Raw genomic sequence first — 17785 nt, 5'->3', positions numbered from 1 at the left:
ATAACGGGACGCTTTCTTTCACTGCGGTGGATATTTTTCAGCAAAGGTTTTGAGCTTTTCTAACAACTGCTGGGCAGAATTTGATTTTTTTTAAAAATTAACCTGAAACATTTCATCCCATATCAGACACGCCCAAGTCCTGTCTGACTTTGCAGCAAAACAGAATCTAGTCATCTCAGCAAGTGAGACAAATCCTGTGTGTGTGATATTTCTCCTAATAGCATTTATATAATTTAGTAAATTCGAGCATTAAATTGTGAATGCTAAATTCTTTAACGCCTATGAATTGAATCATGAGATAAACTGTTAACAACTAGGAGACTGCTCTGTTAAGGGGCGGTTTGAACTTTTAATTTACCTTTTTAAGACCACAGTTACTATAGATTTTCTGAAATGATCCCTAAAAATGTTGTTTTGAAACCCAACAATGTAGAAACTAAATTTTTTTGATTTAAGCAAATAAATAACTCAATAAGGAAAATAGAGTTACTGTTTAGTTCTTCGATTTGTCATTTTCTTGAATTTTTTTTAGGCATTTCTCAGGATAATGGGATCCAAGTGGAAAAGGTTGGGAGCCACAAATGAGATGTTGAAGAGCTCCATGCAGCTCCGGAGCCGCGAGTTGCCGAGCCCCTGGCCGAAGAGCTGCTGCAAGACTGGCTTTAAAGTTCAATTTTAGGGCTGAAGAGGAGGAAGTGTGAAAGGTTTCAACCACTGATGGGTAATCCTTTCAGACCTACATGGTGACATCTTTACACATTTAATCCTTCTTCTTCTTTGGCCTCCTTGTCTCGAGAGACAATGGGTAAGCACCTGGAGATGGTCAGTGATTTGTGAAGCAGCGCCTGGAGTGGCTATAAAGGCCAATTCTAGAGTGACAGGCTCTTACACGGGTGCTGCAGATAAAATTGGTTGTCGGGGCTGTTACACAGTTGGCACTTTCCTTGCGCTTCTGTCTTTTTTCCTGCCAACTGCTAAGTCTCTTCGACTCACCACTCTTTAGCCCCGCCTTTATGGCTGCCCGCCAGCTCTGGCAATCGCTGGCAACTGACTCCCACGACTTGTGGTCAATGTCACAGGACTTCATGTCGCGTTTGCAGACATCTTTAAAGCGGAGACATGGACGGCCGGTGGGTCTGATACCAGTGACGAGCTCGCTGTACAATGCTTCCTTGGCGATCCTGCCATCTTCCATGCGGCTCACATAGCCAAGCCATCTCGAGCGCTTTTGGCTCAGTAGGGTGTATATGCTGGGGATGTTGGCCGCCTCGAGGACTTCTGCATTGGAGATACAGTCCTGCCACCTGATGCCAAGGATTCTCTGGAGGCAGCAAAGATGGAATGAATTGAGACGTCGCTCTTGGCTGACATACGTTGTCCAGGCCTCGCTGCCATAGAGCAAGGTACTGAGGACACAGGCTTGATACACTCGGACTTTTGTGTTCCATGTCAGTGCGCCATTTTCCCACACTCTCTTGGCCAGTCTGGACAGAGCAGTGAAAGCCTTTCCCATGCGCTTGTTGATTTCTGCATCGAGAGACAGGTTACTGGTGATAGTTGAGCCTAGGTAGGTGAACTCTTGAACCACTTCCAGAGCGTGGTCGCCAATATTGATGGATGGAGCATTTCTGACGTCCTGTCCCATGATGTTCGTTTTCTTGAGGCTGATGGTTAGGCCAAATTCGTTGCAGGCAGCCGCAATCCTGTCGATGAGTCTCTGCAGACACACATTTAATTAACCTTAAATTATTCAGATAATTCAAGTCTTGACATCAACAGTCAATTATCAGCTACTCACTCAATTGAATAGAAAATGGCTAGAAGTGTCTATCCACACTTGTTGCATTGACTCCTGTTGAGTGAATAATTGCCTTTCCTAAATCATTTGCTCATTTAGTTAGATCACACTCATCAGCAGCAACTACTTGCTTTGTATCGTGCCTTTAACATCCCAAAGCCACTTCGCAGACTGAAACAGGCACCGGGCGGTGGTGGGAGAAAAGATAAACATGGGCAAAATCTTGGTGGATTGGAAGAGAATTAGAGAGGCAGTGGGACTTGGGAGAGTAGGACCAGATGTCCCTTACTGGTGCAGTGAAGAGAAGGGAGTGCACAGAGACCTTGGGGTTTACGCACATAAGTTTTTGAAGGTGGGAGGACAAGTTGAGAAGGCTGTTAAAAAGACGTACCTGGTTTTATGAATAGAGGCATAGAGTACAAAAGCAAGGAAAGTCACCTAAACCTTTATAAAACACTAGTTAGGAGTCCGTTAGAGTCTTATGACTAAGTCTGGGCATCTCATCTTAGGAAGGATGTCAATACCTTGGAGAGGGTGCAGAGGAGTTTTACTAGAATGTTACCAGGGATGAGCAGCTTCAGTTACGTGGAGAGACTAAAGAAATTGTGCTTCTTCTCCTTGAAGCAGAGAAGGTTAAGGGGAAATTTGGTAGAAGTATTCAAAATTATGGATGACTTTGGCATAGTAAATAATGAGAAACTGTGCAGGAGGGTCGGAAGCCAGAGGACACCGATTTAAGGTCATTGGCCAAAGAACCAGCAATAACATGAGGAAACGTTTTTTCACACAGCAAGTTATGATAATCTGTATTCTTTCTTTTGGGCCTCCTTATCTCGAGAGACAATGGATACGCGCCTGGAGGTGGTCAGTGGTTTGTGAAGCAGCGCCTGGAGTGGCTATAAAGGCCAATTCTGGAGTGACAGGCTCTTCCACAGGTGCTGCAGAGAAATTTGTTTGTTGGGGCTGTTGCACAGTTGGCTCTCCCCTTGCGCCTCTGTCTTTTTTCCTGCCAACTACTAAGTCTCTTCGACTCGCCACAATTTAGCCCTGTCTTTATGGCTGCCCGCCAGCTCTGGCGAATGCTGGCAACTGACTCCCACGACTTGTGATCAATGTCACACGATTTCATGTCACGTTTGCAGACGTCTTTATAACGGAGACATGGACGGCCGGTGGGTCTGATACCAGTGGCGAGCTCGCTGTACAATGTGTCTTTGGGGATCCTGCCATCTTCCATGCGGCTCACATGGCCAAGCCATCTCAAGCGCCGCTGACTCAGTAGTGTGTATAAGCTGGGGATGTTGGCCGCTTCAAGGACTTCTGTGTTGGAGATATAGTCCTGCCACCTGATGCCAAGTATTCTCCGAAGGCAGCGAAGATGGAATGAATTGAGACGTCGCTCTTGGCTGGCATACGTTGTCCAGGCCTCGCTGCCGTAGAGCAAGGTACTGAGGATAATCTGTATGCACCATCTGAAGGGTGGTGAAGGAGAATTGGATAAATGCAAGAAGGGAAAAAAAATTGCACGGCTGTGGGGAAAGAGCAGGAAAATGGGGCTAATTGGATAGCTCTTTCAAAGAGCTGGCACAAATCCAATGTGCTGAATGGGCTCGCTCTGTGCTATATCATTCTACGTGACCAGACTTGGAAGGCCAAAAGGCATGATGTGGAATTTAAGATTGGACAAAGTTGTAGAGATGTGGGGGGATGAGGTTGTGAAGTGATTTGCAAATGTGGGTAAAGATTTTGAATTCAATGCTTTGGATTCAGGAAGGAGATGCGTGATGGGCAAGTAGGACCTAGTAAGAATAAGGTCACAGGAGATTTGAATGAAAACAGACTTGCATTTATATCGCATAGCACCTTTCATGACCTCATGACGTCCCAAAATGCTTGGCAGCCAATGAAGTACTTCTGAAGTGTAGTCACTGTTGTAATGTAGGGAACGCGGCAGCCAATTTGTGCAAAGCAGTTCCCACAAAATAGCAAAGTGACAGTCTGGCCTATGTGATGTTACTTGATAAACATTGTCCAAGATACCGGGGATAACTCCCCTGCTCTTCGTTGAAATAGTGCCTTGGGATCTTTTACATCTACCTGAGAGGGCAAATGGGACCTCGATTTAACGTCTCCAAAAGATGGCATCTCTGAGTGCAGCACTCCCTCAATATCGCACATGAGTGTCAGCCTATATGTTTTTTTTGTGCTTAAGTGTCTGAGCTGGATTTTATGTAGGTTGGAGCTTAGGAAGCCAGTGAAAAGGGCACTGGAGAAGTTGGTGATGCCTGTTGTGTATTCACAGAGTAAATCTACGTGAGGTCTTTACTGGGAGCAGCCATGTTGAAACATTATTTATACCTCCCAACAGAGAGGGCAGCAGAGAGGCAGTATATCAGTTTACAAATGCTTAGATATCACAATACAATCAGCCAGTTCAATACAGTACACCACTCCCACCCCACTTTAAAAAAACTTATACTTTAAATGTAAGATGGTACTTGCATGTAATTTCCTAGAATTCAATAACAAATACCCTAATATTAACAGGTTGGGTGCATGTTTGATATTACTGCAATCACAACTGAAACATATATAACCAATATTTCCAGAGTAAATTATATGTTATAAATTGTTTTCCAGTATGTCTTTAACAAAAATATCATTTGTCAAAAAGTAATGAAAAGAACAACTTATTTCTTATTCCATCCTACTTACTTTCAATTAACCGATCTGGCTTCCTTCTCTTTCTGTCTGGGTATCTTCTTCCATTTTCATTAGCTTGATTCTGCTCTGCCAACATCTCAGACTGTGTCAACCCTGAACTTTGGCTACCAACTCCCCTTAATGGTTGGGACTCTGAAATTGATTGATTAGTCTCAATTAAAGACCTTGACTCATTTTGCTGTACCCGTGGATTCTGAGATACTGGCAAACTTTCAGTTTCTTCGAGACTTGCACTTTCCTCCTGACTTACACTTGGAACTGTAGGAATTTGGACCATAGGAGGTTTCTCATGCCCTCCCTTTGTCAGATTTCCTCTTTCAACCAAATGATCTACATGACACTGATGGAGTCTCTCTCCAAACCTCACTAGATATGTGAATGTACCTTGCCTTTTTACAAGTCCAAACACATAGTTCTCCTTATCACCTCGGTTTTTCATCATGATCTTCTGACCAGCACTGAACTCTCTAAGTTTCATGCCTCGAGTATCATGACTCATCCTCACTCTGTCTTGCTTTTCTCTTACTTTGCTATTGATGTCAGGTTTAAACAAACTAAACCTTGTCCTTGGGGAGTGTTTAAACACTAACTCATAAGGGGAGCAACCAGTTGCAAAATGTATGGTTATTCTGTAAGAGAACAGAAAATTGTCTAGCCTGCGTCGAAAAGAAACCTGAAAATTGCTGCCTAGCTTGTCACCTAGCAAATACATCTGCAAAGATCTCTTCATAATTTAAACACTTCTTTCTGTAGCACTATTCGATGCTGGGTGATCTGGTGGTATTGGAGAGTGTTTGACTCACTCAGAAATATTTCAAACTCTTCTGACGTAAACTGTGGACCATTGTCTGTCACCAACACTTCTGGCACCCCATAAATTGCAAACCAACTTCTCAAAACCTTCATAGTTTTTGTACTTGTGGTATTGGGCATAAACGCAATATTTGTCCATTTGCTTTAGCTATCGACCAAAACCAGATACTCTTTCCCTTCCACTTCAAAGAAATCAACATGTACTCATTCCCATGGTTTTCTTGTATTTGACCATGGAATGAAAGGAACCTTGTTTGGATCATTTCTCCTTCTGAGACACACTTCTCAACTTTTCACCAACTCTTCAATATCTCTCTCTACCTTTGGATACCAAAAATAGCTTCATGCTACTGCTTTCATACGAACTGCCCTGTGTGCTCTTGATGAAGTTCCTCTAACAATCTCTTCCCAAACCTTGGTGGAATAATGACTCAAACTCCATAGGAGACAGCCTTGATCTACACTCAGTTCATTTCTACTTGTGAAATACTCCTGCAATTTCTCATCATCATACTCTTTAGACCAGCCATTCATAACATAATTGAGTACGTTACTGAGCACCACATCCTTGTGAGTGTCTTCATAAATTGTTCTGGCAGACACTGGCATGTCATTTGTGTATGTAAAGTAATTCACAGGTAACTCATTTGCTAAAAAGTGAATCAGTCTTCATGGGAAATCTCGAAAGAACGTCTGCATTTACATGATTGCTGACTTAAGGTATTTCATATTGTACTGATGTGCCAGCAAAATCAATGCCCATCTCTGAAGCCATGCTGCAGTTAGAGCTGGTACTTCCTTCTTTTGAACCAAATATGATTGTAAGTGCTTGCTGGTCAGTTAACAAAGTGAACTTCCTACGGTACAGGTATTTATGGAACTTTGTAACACTATTTATGATTGCTAATGCATCTTTCTCAACTTGAGTAATTTTGCTCTGACTTCGTTAAAGTACATGAAGCATATGCTACAGGCTTCTCTACATCATCATCCATTATGTGAGATAACACCACACCTAACCCCTGCGGTTACTAAAACTAATGTTTTCTTGAGAACATAGTGGGTCAAAACAGCATCACTAGTCAGTACTTTCTTTACTACTTCAATTGCTTTCTGACACTCCACAGACCACTCCCAATCTATTCCATCTTTGATCAGTTGATACAATGGAGCAAATTTATTAGCTAAGTTGGGGATGAACTTGGAATAATACACAACAATTGCTATGAATGTTCTCAGTCCTTCTTTGTTGTCTGGTTTCTTTGCTTTCAAAATCCCCTCAACCTTCTCCTGCATTGGGTGGATACCTTTATCTGTTTGGTGACCCAGGTATGTTACGCTTGACACCGTGAAGCAACACTTATGCTTTTTAACTTTGATGCCATACTCTTGAAGTCAATCTAGGACTTCGATCAGTCTTACAATGTGCTATTTGTCTTGCTGCTAATTAAAATGTCATCCAAGAAGCAGCACATTCCTTTCTTCCCACTTAGTACCTGATCTATGAGACTCTGAAACACTGCAGGAACAGTAGACACCCCAAATGGTAACCTTTTGTACTGGTACAATCCTTTGTGTGTGTGTATGAATGGTAAGCAATTCCTTGCTCTTGTCAGTTAATTCTAAATGCAAATATGCATTTAACAGATCTATCTTACTGAACACCTTCCATATGCTAAATTAGAAAAAAAATCTTCACTTGTAGGCAGTGGGTAAGTATAATTTTCAATCACCTTATTTACTGTTTGTTATAATCTCCACAAATCCGAATAAACCTGTCTGCTTTTTGAACTGCCACAATGGGTGCAGCCATTGTGTTGTCATCACCTTTGTCATTACCCCTGTTCTTTGTAACCTATCCAGCTCTTTACTTAATGCTTCTAACTGTGCATAAGGCATTGGCATAGCTTTGCAAAATGTCGGCTGTACGTTGTCCTTTATCTTGACTTCAGCCTGATGCCTAATTTTATCATTTGGTCCTCCTTGCTCAAAGACCACTTCGTGCTCTCTTAGCACTTCCTCAATGTCAGATGTGCTCTTAGTGATCCCTACTGTAAATAACCCAGCCTAGTTTAAACGTGTTTTCTTAAGCCAATTCCTTCCCATCAGGGAGACTTTGTTCCCTCCTACTACTATCAATGGCAAGTAATAGGGTGGAATACAATGATGCATACTAACACTAGCTTCACCTACTACTGGAATACTGTTATTGGAATAACGAGTCAGTTTCACACCAGTTTTTCATAAGGGAATGTGACTTAGGGAATTCTTGTACTCTTCTTCAGAGATAAGAGACACTGCTGCAGCTGTATCAATGATGAAAGTAAGTTGTGACTCTCCAATTTTCATTTTTACTGTGGGCGCTGGAATTATATCTTCAACCCTTTCTCTCTCATCGTCTATGTGCTCTATGTGTTGTTCTTGCTCTCTGATTGCAACTCTTGACCTTCCTGCTCGATAACATCAAATTCTTCTGTTTCCATATCTACCATGTGCACATTTGAGGACTTCCAGGCTCCTGAACTAGCTTTAGATCTACTACAACCTTGACCTGGTGCATTGCTGTGACCTGGAGCTATACCTCGACCTGTTACTGTTTTCTCTACTCCTGCATGCCATCGGGATATGACCGACTTCCCCACAGGCATAGCACTTCGACTGGCAATGGGAGCATTTAAATTGTTGGTGGCTACCATGGCAATGATAGCATCTAAATTTCTGACTGAGTCTGTGAACTTAGCTGCCGTGGCCTGGTTCCTGCTGAAATCCGGTGGACCTCCCCTACCAACAGAGGAAAAGAACTTCCTTTCAATCTGAAACTATCTCTCCCTGCCATTTCCATAGCTGCGGCCTCATCGCAGGCCTCCTTCCACATCAGCTTATTCCCTTTACTCAAAAGCTTGGCCTGAATTTTACTGTTCTTTAGACCTCCAATGAATGTATCTCTAAGGTTGACTTCTAAGTTCATGCCATAATCATAGTGATGAGAGGGTTTCTTTAATTCAAGAATACAATCTGCAGTAATCTCACTTGGCAACTGCTTCCTTCCATGAAATTCAACTTGCAGTGCAATTTCATTCTTAGTTGTGCCATAATACAAGTCCAGAATCTCATTAATTTCCAAATAGTCCAAAGTACTGGTGTCTTGGCAACATTTGTTAAACACCATCTCAAATGTGTCTGGCCCCATCATGGTGAGAAAAACATTCACTTTATCCTCATCCTCTATTTTATTAGCTTGCAGCCAAATGTGTAACCTTTATTCATAGTTACACCAGTCCTCTTTGTTAGGGTTGAATTCCCCCATTGTCCCAAAATAAATCTACAGTGCTGTATTTTTAAATTTCATATTCACTAAGTTGAACTGAACACCATGTACGGACACACCCAGAGCAATCTTTCAAATCACCCAAACTTCCTCAAAATTGACCTTGGGGGTTCCAAAAAATGTATCACAATGTTATTCAGACTTTAATCTCTTGAATGAAATGTTGAAAAAAAAACAATTCCAGCTTGTCGCCATGTTTCTGTTGTATATTTCAGAGTAAATCTACGTGAGGTCTTTACTGGGAGCAGCTATGTTGGAACTTTATTTACACTTCCCCACAGAGGGGGCAGCAGAGAGACAATATAGCAGGATACAAATGCTTAGCTATTACAATACAATCAGCCAGTTAAATACAGTACACCATAAAGCCAATAATGAGAGGGTAGACAAGGGTTTCTGTAGGGGTAAGGACGGAAGTAAGTGATGTGGAGATCAAAGTAGATGGTCTTGGTGATGGAGGGGACATGGTATGAAACTCAGCTGAGGGTTGAGCACTACACAGCCTTCACGTTGTTTCAGCCTGAGCAAGCGAGGGGACTGGAGTCAGGGTGAGAATATTGAGGTTTGGTGGGAGATTCCCAATGATCATGCTGATAAGTTGGAGAAATTTCTGGCTTGTCTCTATGTTTGGCAAGAGGTGATCATGAAATCAACGATGGCTGCAGCTGGATAGAGCCGGATATCAGCATGCGCTTGAATCATAGGATGGTTACAGCACAGAAGGAGGCCATTTGGCCCGTCATGTCCATGCTGGCTCTCTGCAAGAGCAACACAGCTAGTCCCACTACTCTGCCTTTTCCCTGTAGCCCTGAAATTTTTTTCTCTTCAGATAATTATCCAGTTCACTTTTGAAAGCCATGTTTGAATCTGCCTCCAGCACATTCTCAGGCAGTGCATTCCAGATCCTAACCACTCACTGAGTAGCTGCATTTGCTCATCACCTTAAATCAATGTCCACTGATTCTGGATCCTCAGCCAGTGGGAACAGTATCTCCCTAAATACTGTGTCCAGATCCCTCATGATTTGGAACACTATCAAATCTCCTCTCAACCTTCCCTTCTCCAAGAAGAACAGATCCAGCTTCTCCAGCCTATCCACGTAACTCGTTCCAGGGGTGAGGAACTTCATTCTTGTGAATTTTTTCTGCACCCTCTCCAATGTGTTAACATCCTTCCGAGAGTATGGTGCCCAGAACGGGACCCAATACTCTAGTTGAGGCAGGTTTATGATAACTTGCTGGTTTTGAATGCTCACCCAATCTCTCTAGACAACATTGTCAATGGGCAATGTGTAAGAAAAGAAAAGAAAGATTCGAAGTGGGAGGAGGTGTAGGAAATGGAGTGCACAGTCGGTGACTATGTGACGACAGGATAGGTGCAGGTGTTGGGGGGGTGCAGTAAACAGAGGTATCTTGATGCCTCTGGAGACAAGGCTGCAAGCTAAACAAGGTGCGCCAGTCAGAACCTCTTGAATAGAGGCTTTGCCGCGTTAGCAGGAAAGGTTTTGACTGGATTAGACTGTGACTGACATTCTGGAGAAGTTAAGAGAATTCTTGCCTCTTGCATGTGTACATTTCAGATGAATGCTATCTGGCAAACGGGTTATATTGAGGGGGGTCATGCCAAGTGCAAATAAAAAAGCACATTGCAAATATTTGGGTTGGAAGTATTCAAAAATCAATTCATGACAGGAGCAGAACCAATACAACGACAATGTTTGCCCTGCTTCACCTCCACGAAATACCCTAGGCATTGTCGATCTGTGAATATGTCTTTGACGTCAGGTATAAACTATCACTCTGAGCAAAAGCAAGGAGCTAGTCTGATTTACCTGGGGAATCCAGCACCTACAGAGAGCAATTCTTGACTTAGAATGTAATTGCAGGAATGTGGTGCATGATGATTAATTTACTGAAAGCGGGTCCTAGAAATTGATGATGTAGTGCTTGAAATAATAACTCATGATAGAATCATTGAGTAAAATCATAGTCTGAAAGCCAAAAAGGAGGCCATTTGGCCCATTGTGCTTGTGCTGGCTCTTTGCATGAGCTATCCAATTAGCCCCACCAACCCCTGTTCTTTCCCTATGGTGCTGCAATTTTTCACTTTTGAAGTCTTTTTTCCAATTCCCTTTTGAAAGTTACTATTGAATCTACTTCCACTGCCCATCCAGGCGGCACATTCCAAATGATGACTCACTGTGTAAAAAGAAAAAAAATCATCTCCCTTGTGCCAATTATCTTAAACCCGTGTCCTCTGTTTACTAACTCTCCTGACAGTGGAAACAGTCTCTCCATATCTAGTCTTGTAAAAATCCTTCACAATTTTGAATGCCTCATTAAATCTCACCTCAACCTTCTCTGCTTTAAGTAGAACAATGCCAGTTTCTCTAGTATCTCCATATAACTGCACTCCCTCATTCTTGGTACCATTCCAATAAAGCTTTCTACCCTCTCCAAGGCCTTAGCACCTTCCCAAAGTGCAGTGCTCCGAATTGGACACACTACTCCAGCTGGCCCTCCCATCTTTCACCCTCCATAAACTTGAATTCATCCAAAACTTTGTTCCCTATCCTAATGCATCCCCTTCTGTTCACCTATCATCCCTGTGTTTACTGACCTACAATGGCTCCCAGTTTGGCAGTGCCTTGATTTTAAAAATTCTGATCCTTGTTTTCACATTACTCCATGGCCTCACCCTCCCTGTCTCTGTAACCTCCTCCAGCCCTACAACCCTCTGAGACCTCTGCACTCCAAATTTTGGCCTCTTGCACAACCCTGATTTTTCATCTCGCCATTGGCGGCTGTGTTTTCAGCTGCCTGGGCCCTAAGCTCTGGAGTTCCCTCCCTAAAGCTCTCCACCTCTCTCTCTCCCTTTTAAGACACGCCTTGAAACATCATCACCTGTCCCAAATAGCTCCTTGTTTAGAACGCTCTTGTGAATGCCATGGGGCATTTTACTGTGTTAAAGGTACTCTGTAGATCCAACTTGTTGTTGTTGTTGAGGTCCAACCAGTGATTGATAAATGTTTAACATACCTTCTTTGCTTTTGTACTCTATGCCTCTAATTGACGTTGTAATTAGATTTGTTTGAATATGCTGCCATTATCTAGATGAAAGTGGCCCATTGATTTAGTGTAATCAGGTGTGCTGAGCATTTATAAAGCATCCTTGGAGCATAAATCCATCATAAGATCACAAGTTAATTATGAATGAAGAAGCCATTTGGCCCATCTTTGTTCATCATCTGGAATGATCCTGAAGGCCCCCATTTTTGTTGCAGCATTCCAGTTGGTCATCAAATGATTCTATTGAACTTGGAAAGTCGTTCCACATGTTAATCATACTTTGTGTGAAGAAAGATTTCCAGATATCGCTGTTAACCACGCACTCAATCATTTGTGTGGAATATCATTACGTAAATCAATTTGCATCTCTCAGTCCCTAAACAATAAAATGTTCCCTAAACTGTTTGTGAAGTCTCCTTTTAATCTGGGCAATGCTTGGGTTTCTGCCCAAGGTTGTGTTTATGCTGGGGCTTCTTTTGTTTGCATTCTGAGAGACCTGGATCCCATGGGTCAGCTCTTCTACTTCACTGCTAATTCCAGATTTTTTGTCCCAGTGGGTTAACCACAGACCCTATAACATACAGCCCAGTATTGTTGCTAGTAAGTGTGAATGCACAATGCACACGTGGCAAGTAGTGGAAACCTGAAGTAAACATTGGAAATAGACGTAGATGGGTCCGCAACTGAAAAGGAACGAGGTCTAATGCTTCTGGCAGGGTCCTCTGATCACCGTTTAATTTCTGACCAAATTCTTCTCCCTCTCCCTCCTCCAAAGCTTCATCCCTTGGGCAATCTTGTGGGCTGTCCAAACTCATTCAGTACCACAGAGTCTTGGCAGCTGACAGAGAGAGGAGACAACATTGTGGACACTCTGACAGTGAGTGTAATCAAGATTAAGCTTGATAGATTTCTGGGGCACTAAGGGAATTAAGCGATAGGATGGGAAAGTGCAGTTAATGTAGAAGTTTACTCATGATCTTAGTGAATGGTGGAGCAAGCTTGAGGGGTCATATGGCCTACTCCTGCTCCTAATTCATACATTCTTACATAACAACACCTGGCATTTCTATAGCTCCTTTAATGTTAGTAAGATGTGCTGAGGTGCTCGGAGCACTGTCGAACAAAATTTGACACCAAGCCACGTAGAGAAATTAGGACAGGTGACCAAAAGTTTGGTTGAAGAGCTAGGTTTTGAGGGGGTGTCTGAAAGGAGGAGGGAGAACCAAAGAGTTTGAGAAACTTTCAACCCTTCGGTCTGGGTTGGTTTTGAAACCGGGTCTTAGAGATGAAAGCACAAGCTGTTTTCACGCTTGTGTCACCAGATCCTGTCATGTAGGTTTCCTGTAACCACCACAACGCTGTGGTAAACGGGCCAGATTTGCCAAGGCCAGCAGTTGGGAAGAACCATTTTCTCAGTGAATCTAGTGGGTTTGTCTGGAAGGTGTGTGTCAATCTGCCCCCTTTTTTTTTTGACCCTTTGTTTCCTGAATGCATGCATGAAGTGGATACTCTCTTCTTTGATCTGACAGATAAGGTGAGCGGCCCCCAGCATCTGATGAGGAAGGGCATCATGCTAATTTTTATTGGGCACATCAACTTCATCATTGGCGCGATAGTCCACGGCACAGTCCTAAGGCACATCTCGAAGCCGGAGGGCAAGCTGACGGCTCGCTATTCGGTGGCCAACATCATTTGTGTCATCTCGGGTTTGTTGGTGAGTGCCCCTGTTTGTTTTATCAGTGGGAGTGACTTGTGTTCATTCTGCCTGGAGTATGGATGTCAAATTTCTCAAGAAAACTGACCAGCTTCGTCGCTAACAATTGGGTGAGAGAATAAGAAGACTGCTTGCATTTCTATAACGCCTTTCATAGAATCAGGACATCTCAAGAGGCTGTACAGCCAATGAAGCGCATCACTGTTGTAATGTAGAAACGTGGCAGCCAATTTGTGCACACCAACCTCCCACAAATAGCAATGTGATAATGGCCAGATAATCTACTTTCAGTGATTTTGGTTGAAGGATAAATATTGGTCAGGACACTAGAGATAACTCCCTGCTCTTCATTGGATTTTTTGCGTTCGCCTGAAAGGGTGGATAAGGCCTCAATTTTAACGTCTCATTCAAAGGTTGGCACCTCAAACAGTGCAGCACTCCCATGGAGTGGCAGTGTCGATTTTGTGCTCCAGGCTCTGGAGTGGGACTTGAACCAACAACCTCGTAACCAGAGAGAGAATGCTACTCGCTGAGCCAGTGTCTAAACTGTTGATTTGTACTGGGGGTTGTGGGGGGGTGGGGGGGTGGTGGTTTCCATGGATGTCAAAAACCATTCCACACCTTGGTTACTGAACGGTGGTGGAGGCAGAAACCCTCAATTCTTTTAAAAGGTACCTGGACATGCACCTGAAGTGCTGTAATTGTTCTATGGTTCTTCACCATAGCGTGAGCCGGGAGAGTGAAAACTGGTGAGCCATTCAACCATTCAATCATGGAGGCAGTCAGTCAAGCCTGACCGGGTCCTTGTTCTCACCAGTCACACACGTACATTCACTGAGAAGCAATTGGGAATGAGAACCCTGGCTTTCCCTCCCCTGCCCCGCCTCTCTCCAGCCTGGGGCAGGGAGTGGAGGGAAGGAATGTTAAACCTTACTGTTTCTGAATTACCCGCCATTAGACCTTTGTTTAAATTGTTTACCCGCTGTTCTGCCCTGAAGGCTGGGCTGCGGTTCCAGGGTCTTTGATGGTCCTCTGGAATCTCATCCAGACACTGCAGCTTCCCGTGTGATCTCAATCAGCGGACAAACCATTCAGATACAGGAGCACTCAGACCTATGGCCTGATGAACGTATATGCACAGCCATAATCTCTCTCACCTCCCAGCAGATGTCCATGTATAGCAAACTTGATGACTTATACACACACAGACACACACACACACACACACACACACACACACACACACCCCACGGGGGTTTTAGGGCAATTGTAACAGTGGATAAAATTAGCTCACTCAGTATGAGTGAATGATAGAGCTTGTTGATCTGTATGATTCAGTAACTTGAAGTGTTAGCCATGGCTCAGTTGGTACTGCTCTAAACTCTGAGTCAGGAGCTTGTGTATGCAAGTTCTACTCCAGGGATTTGAACTCAAAATCTGGGCTGACAGTCCTGGTGCCAAGACTGAGGCAAGGCTGCATCTCTAAATGTGATGTTAAACCACGGCCCTCTCTGCCCCCTCAAATGAATGTTAAAAGGACTTGTGCCACTATTTTGAAGAAGAGCAGAGGAGTTCCCCTTGGCGTCCTTACCAATATTTATTCCTCAACCAACATCATTTTTTTTTTAAAAACAGATTATCTGGTCATTATCACGTTGCAGTTTGTGGGAGCTTGCTGTGTGTAAATTGTCTGTCACATTTCCTACATTACAACAGTGACTATGCTTCAAAAAAAAGACTTCATTGACTGTAAAGCATCCTGGGACGCCCAGAGGTCGTGAACATATGAATATACAAATTCAGAGCAGAAATAGGCCATTCAGCCCTCGAGCCTGCTCCACCATTTGATACGATCATGGCTGATCTGATTGTGGCCTCAATTTTACTTGCCTGGCTACCCCATATAACCTTTGACTCCCTTGTCAATAAAGCATCTATCTAACTCAGCCTTGAATATCTTCAATGCCCCAGCCTCCACTGCTCTCTGGGGAAGAGGATTCCACAGACTAATGACCCTCAGAGAAAAGACTTCTCCTCATCTCTGTCTTAAATGGGAGATCTCTTATTTTTAAACTGTGTCCTCTAGTTCTTGTCCCTCCCACAAGGGGAAACACCCTCTCAGCATCCACCCTGTCAAGTCCCCTCAGGATCTTGCATGTTTCAATGAGATCACCTCTCATTCTTCTGAACTCCAATGGATACAGACCCAACCTGTACAACCTTTCCTCATAAGATAACCCCTTCATCTCTGGAATGAGTGGAGTGAACCTTCTTTGAACTGCTTCAAATGCATTTATATCCTTCCTTAACTAAGCAGACCAAAACTGTACATAGTCCTCCAGATGTGGTCTCACCAAGGCCCTGTACAGCTGTAGCAACACTTCCCTACTTTTACATTCAATTCCCTTTGTAATAAATGCCAACATTCCATTTGCCTTCCCAATGATTTGCTGTACCTGCATACTAACTTTTCTGTGATTCTTGTCCCTGGACACCCAGATCCCTCTGTGCCATCGAGCTCTGCAGTCTCTCTCCATTGAAATAATATACTGCTTTTCTATAAAGTGAACAAGTTCTCATTTTCCTACATTATACTTCATCTTCCAAATTTGTGCCCACTCACTTTATCCATATCCCTTTGCAGATGCCTTATGTCTTCACAGCTTACTCTCCTACCAATCTTTGTGCCATCAACAAAATAAGCAACTGTACATTCCGTCCCTTCATCCAAGTCATTGATGTAGATTGTAAATAGTTGGGGCCCCAGCACTGGTCCCTGTGGCACTCCACTAGTTACAACTTGCCAACCCAAAAGTGACCCATTTATCCCTACTCTCTGCTTCCTGTTAGCTAACCAATCCTCTATTCATGAAAAGGCGCTATATCAATGCAAGTCGATTTTCTGATGAACCCAGTAAAAAGGAATGGAATGCTGTGTAACAGGGTGGGTCGGGGAGGGGGTGCGGGGTGGTTTCTGTGCCTCTTGTTTCCGTGTCATGTCTCCCCGTTTCCCTCTTGCTTTCTCTCCATCCCCCCTGGAGTAATTGCTATCTCACTGAGATTATTAATCTTTATACTTCTTTCGTGCACTCAACAAAAATGCATGAATCAACTATTGCTCCTATATCCTTATTCCCCCAACACCACCTCCACCTGCCACTGGAAAAAAAAATTCTACACTTGAGTTGCCCTCTCGCTCACTCGCTGCATTCATTTCTTGATCTTGTTCCTTCTCACAGCCCAGAATAGAACCACAACAGCAAAATTATGGCACAGAAGGAGGCCATTCAGCCCGTCATGTCTGCGCTGGATGAAAAACTAGCTGCCCAATCTAATTCCACCTTCCAACACTTGGTCCGTAGCCTTGCAGGTTACAGCACTTCAGGTGCATGTCCAGGTACCTTTTAAAAAGAATTGAGGGTTTCTGCCTCCACCACCGATCCGGGCAGTGAATTCCAGACACCCACCACCCTCTGGGTGAAAAAGCTTTTCCTCATGTCCCCTCTAATCCTTCTACCAATCACCTTAAATCTGTGTCCCCTGGTAATTGACCTCTCCGCTAGGGGAAACAAGTCCTTCCTGTCTACTCTATCTAGGCCCCTCATAATTTTGTACACCTCAATTAAGTCACCCCTCAGCCTCCTCTGTTCTAAGGAAAACAACCCTAGTCTATCCAATCTTTCCTCATTGCTGCAACTTTCAAGTCCTGGTAACATTCTTGTAAATCTCCTCTGTACTCTTTCTAGAACAATTATGTCCTTCCTGTAATGTGGTGACCAGAACTGTACGCAATATTCCAACTGTGGCCTAACCAGCGTTTTATACAGTTCCAGCATTACATCCCTGCTTTTGTATTCTATACCTCGGCCAATAAAGGAAAACATTCCATATGCCTTCGTCACCACTCTATCCACCTGTCCTGTCACCTTCAGGGACCTGTGGACATGCTCTACAAGGTCTCTCACTTCTTCTACCCCTTTCAATAATCTCCCATTTATTGTATATTCCCTCAAACTATTTGCCCTCCCCAAATGCATTATCTCACACTTCTCTGGATTGAATTCCATTTGCCATTTTTCCGCCCACTCAACCAAACCATTGATATCATTTTGGAGTCTATAGTTATCATCTTCACTATCAACTACGTGGCCAATTTTTCTGTCATCTGCAAATTTCCCAATCATGCCTCCCACATTTAAGTCCAAATCATTAATATATCCCACAAACAGCAAGGGACCCAACCCTGAGCCCTGTGGAACACCACTGGAAACTGCTTTCCATTCACAAAAACATCCGTCGACTACTACCCTTTGTTTCTTGTCACTGAGCCAATTTTGGAT

General features: G+C 43.4%; 1 protein-coding gene across 1 annotated transcript in view; it reads left to right on the top strand.

The window, feature by feature from the left end:
* The window catches only part of LOC137376151 (keratinocyte-associated protein 3-like), a 44659-nt gene that overhangs the window by 10087 nt on the left and 16787 nt on the right, over positions 1–17785 (top strand). The window contains exon 2 of the mRNA XM_068044169.1: positions 13261–13445. Coding sequence (XP_067900270.1) covers positions 13261–13445 — 185 coding nt within the window. The remainder of the gene's footprint in view (positions 1–13260; positions 13446–17785) is intronic.

Source organism: Heterodontus francisci, chromosome 13, assembly GCF_036365525.1.
Source record: "Heterodontus francisci isolate sHetFra1 chromosome 13, sHetFra1.hap1, whole genome shotgun sequence".
Classification (NCBI taxonomy): Eukaryota; Metazoa; Chordata; class Chondrichthyes; order Heterodontiformes; family Heterodontidae; genus Heterodontus; species Heterodontus francisci.
The sequence above is the reverse complement of the archived record's forward strand: the minus strand, read 5'-3'. Positions and strand labels throughout refer to the sequence as shown.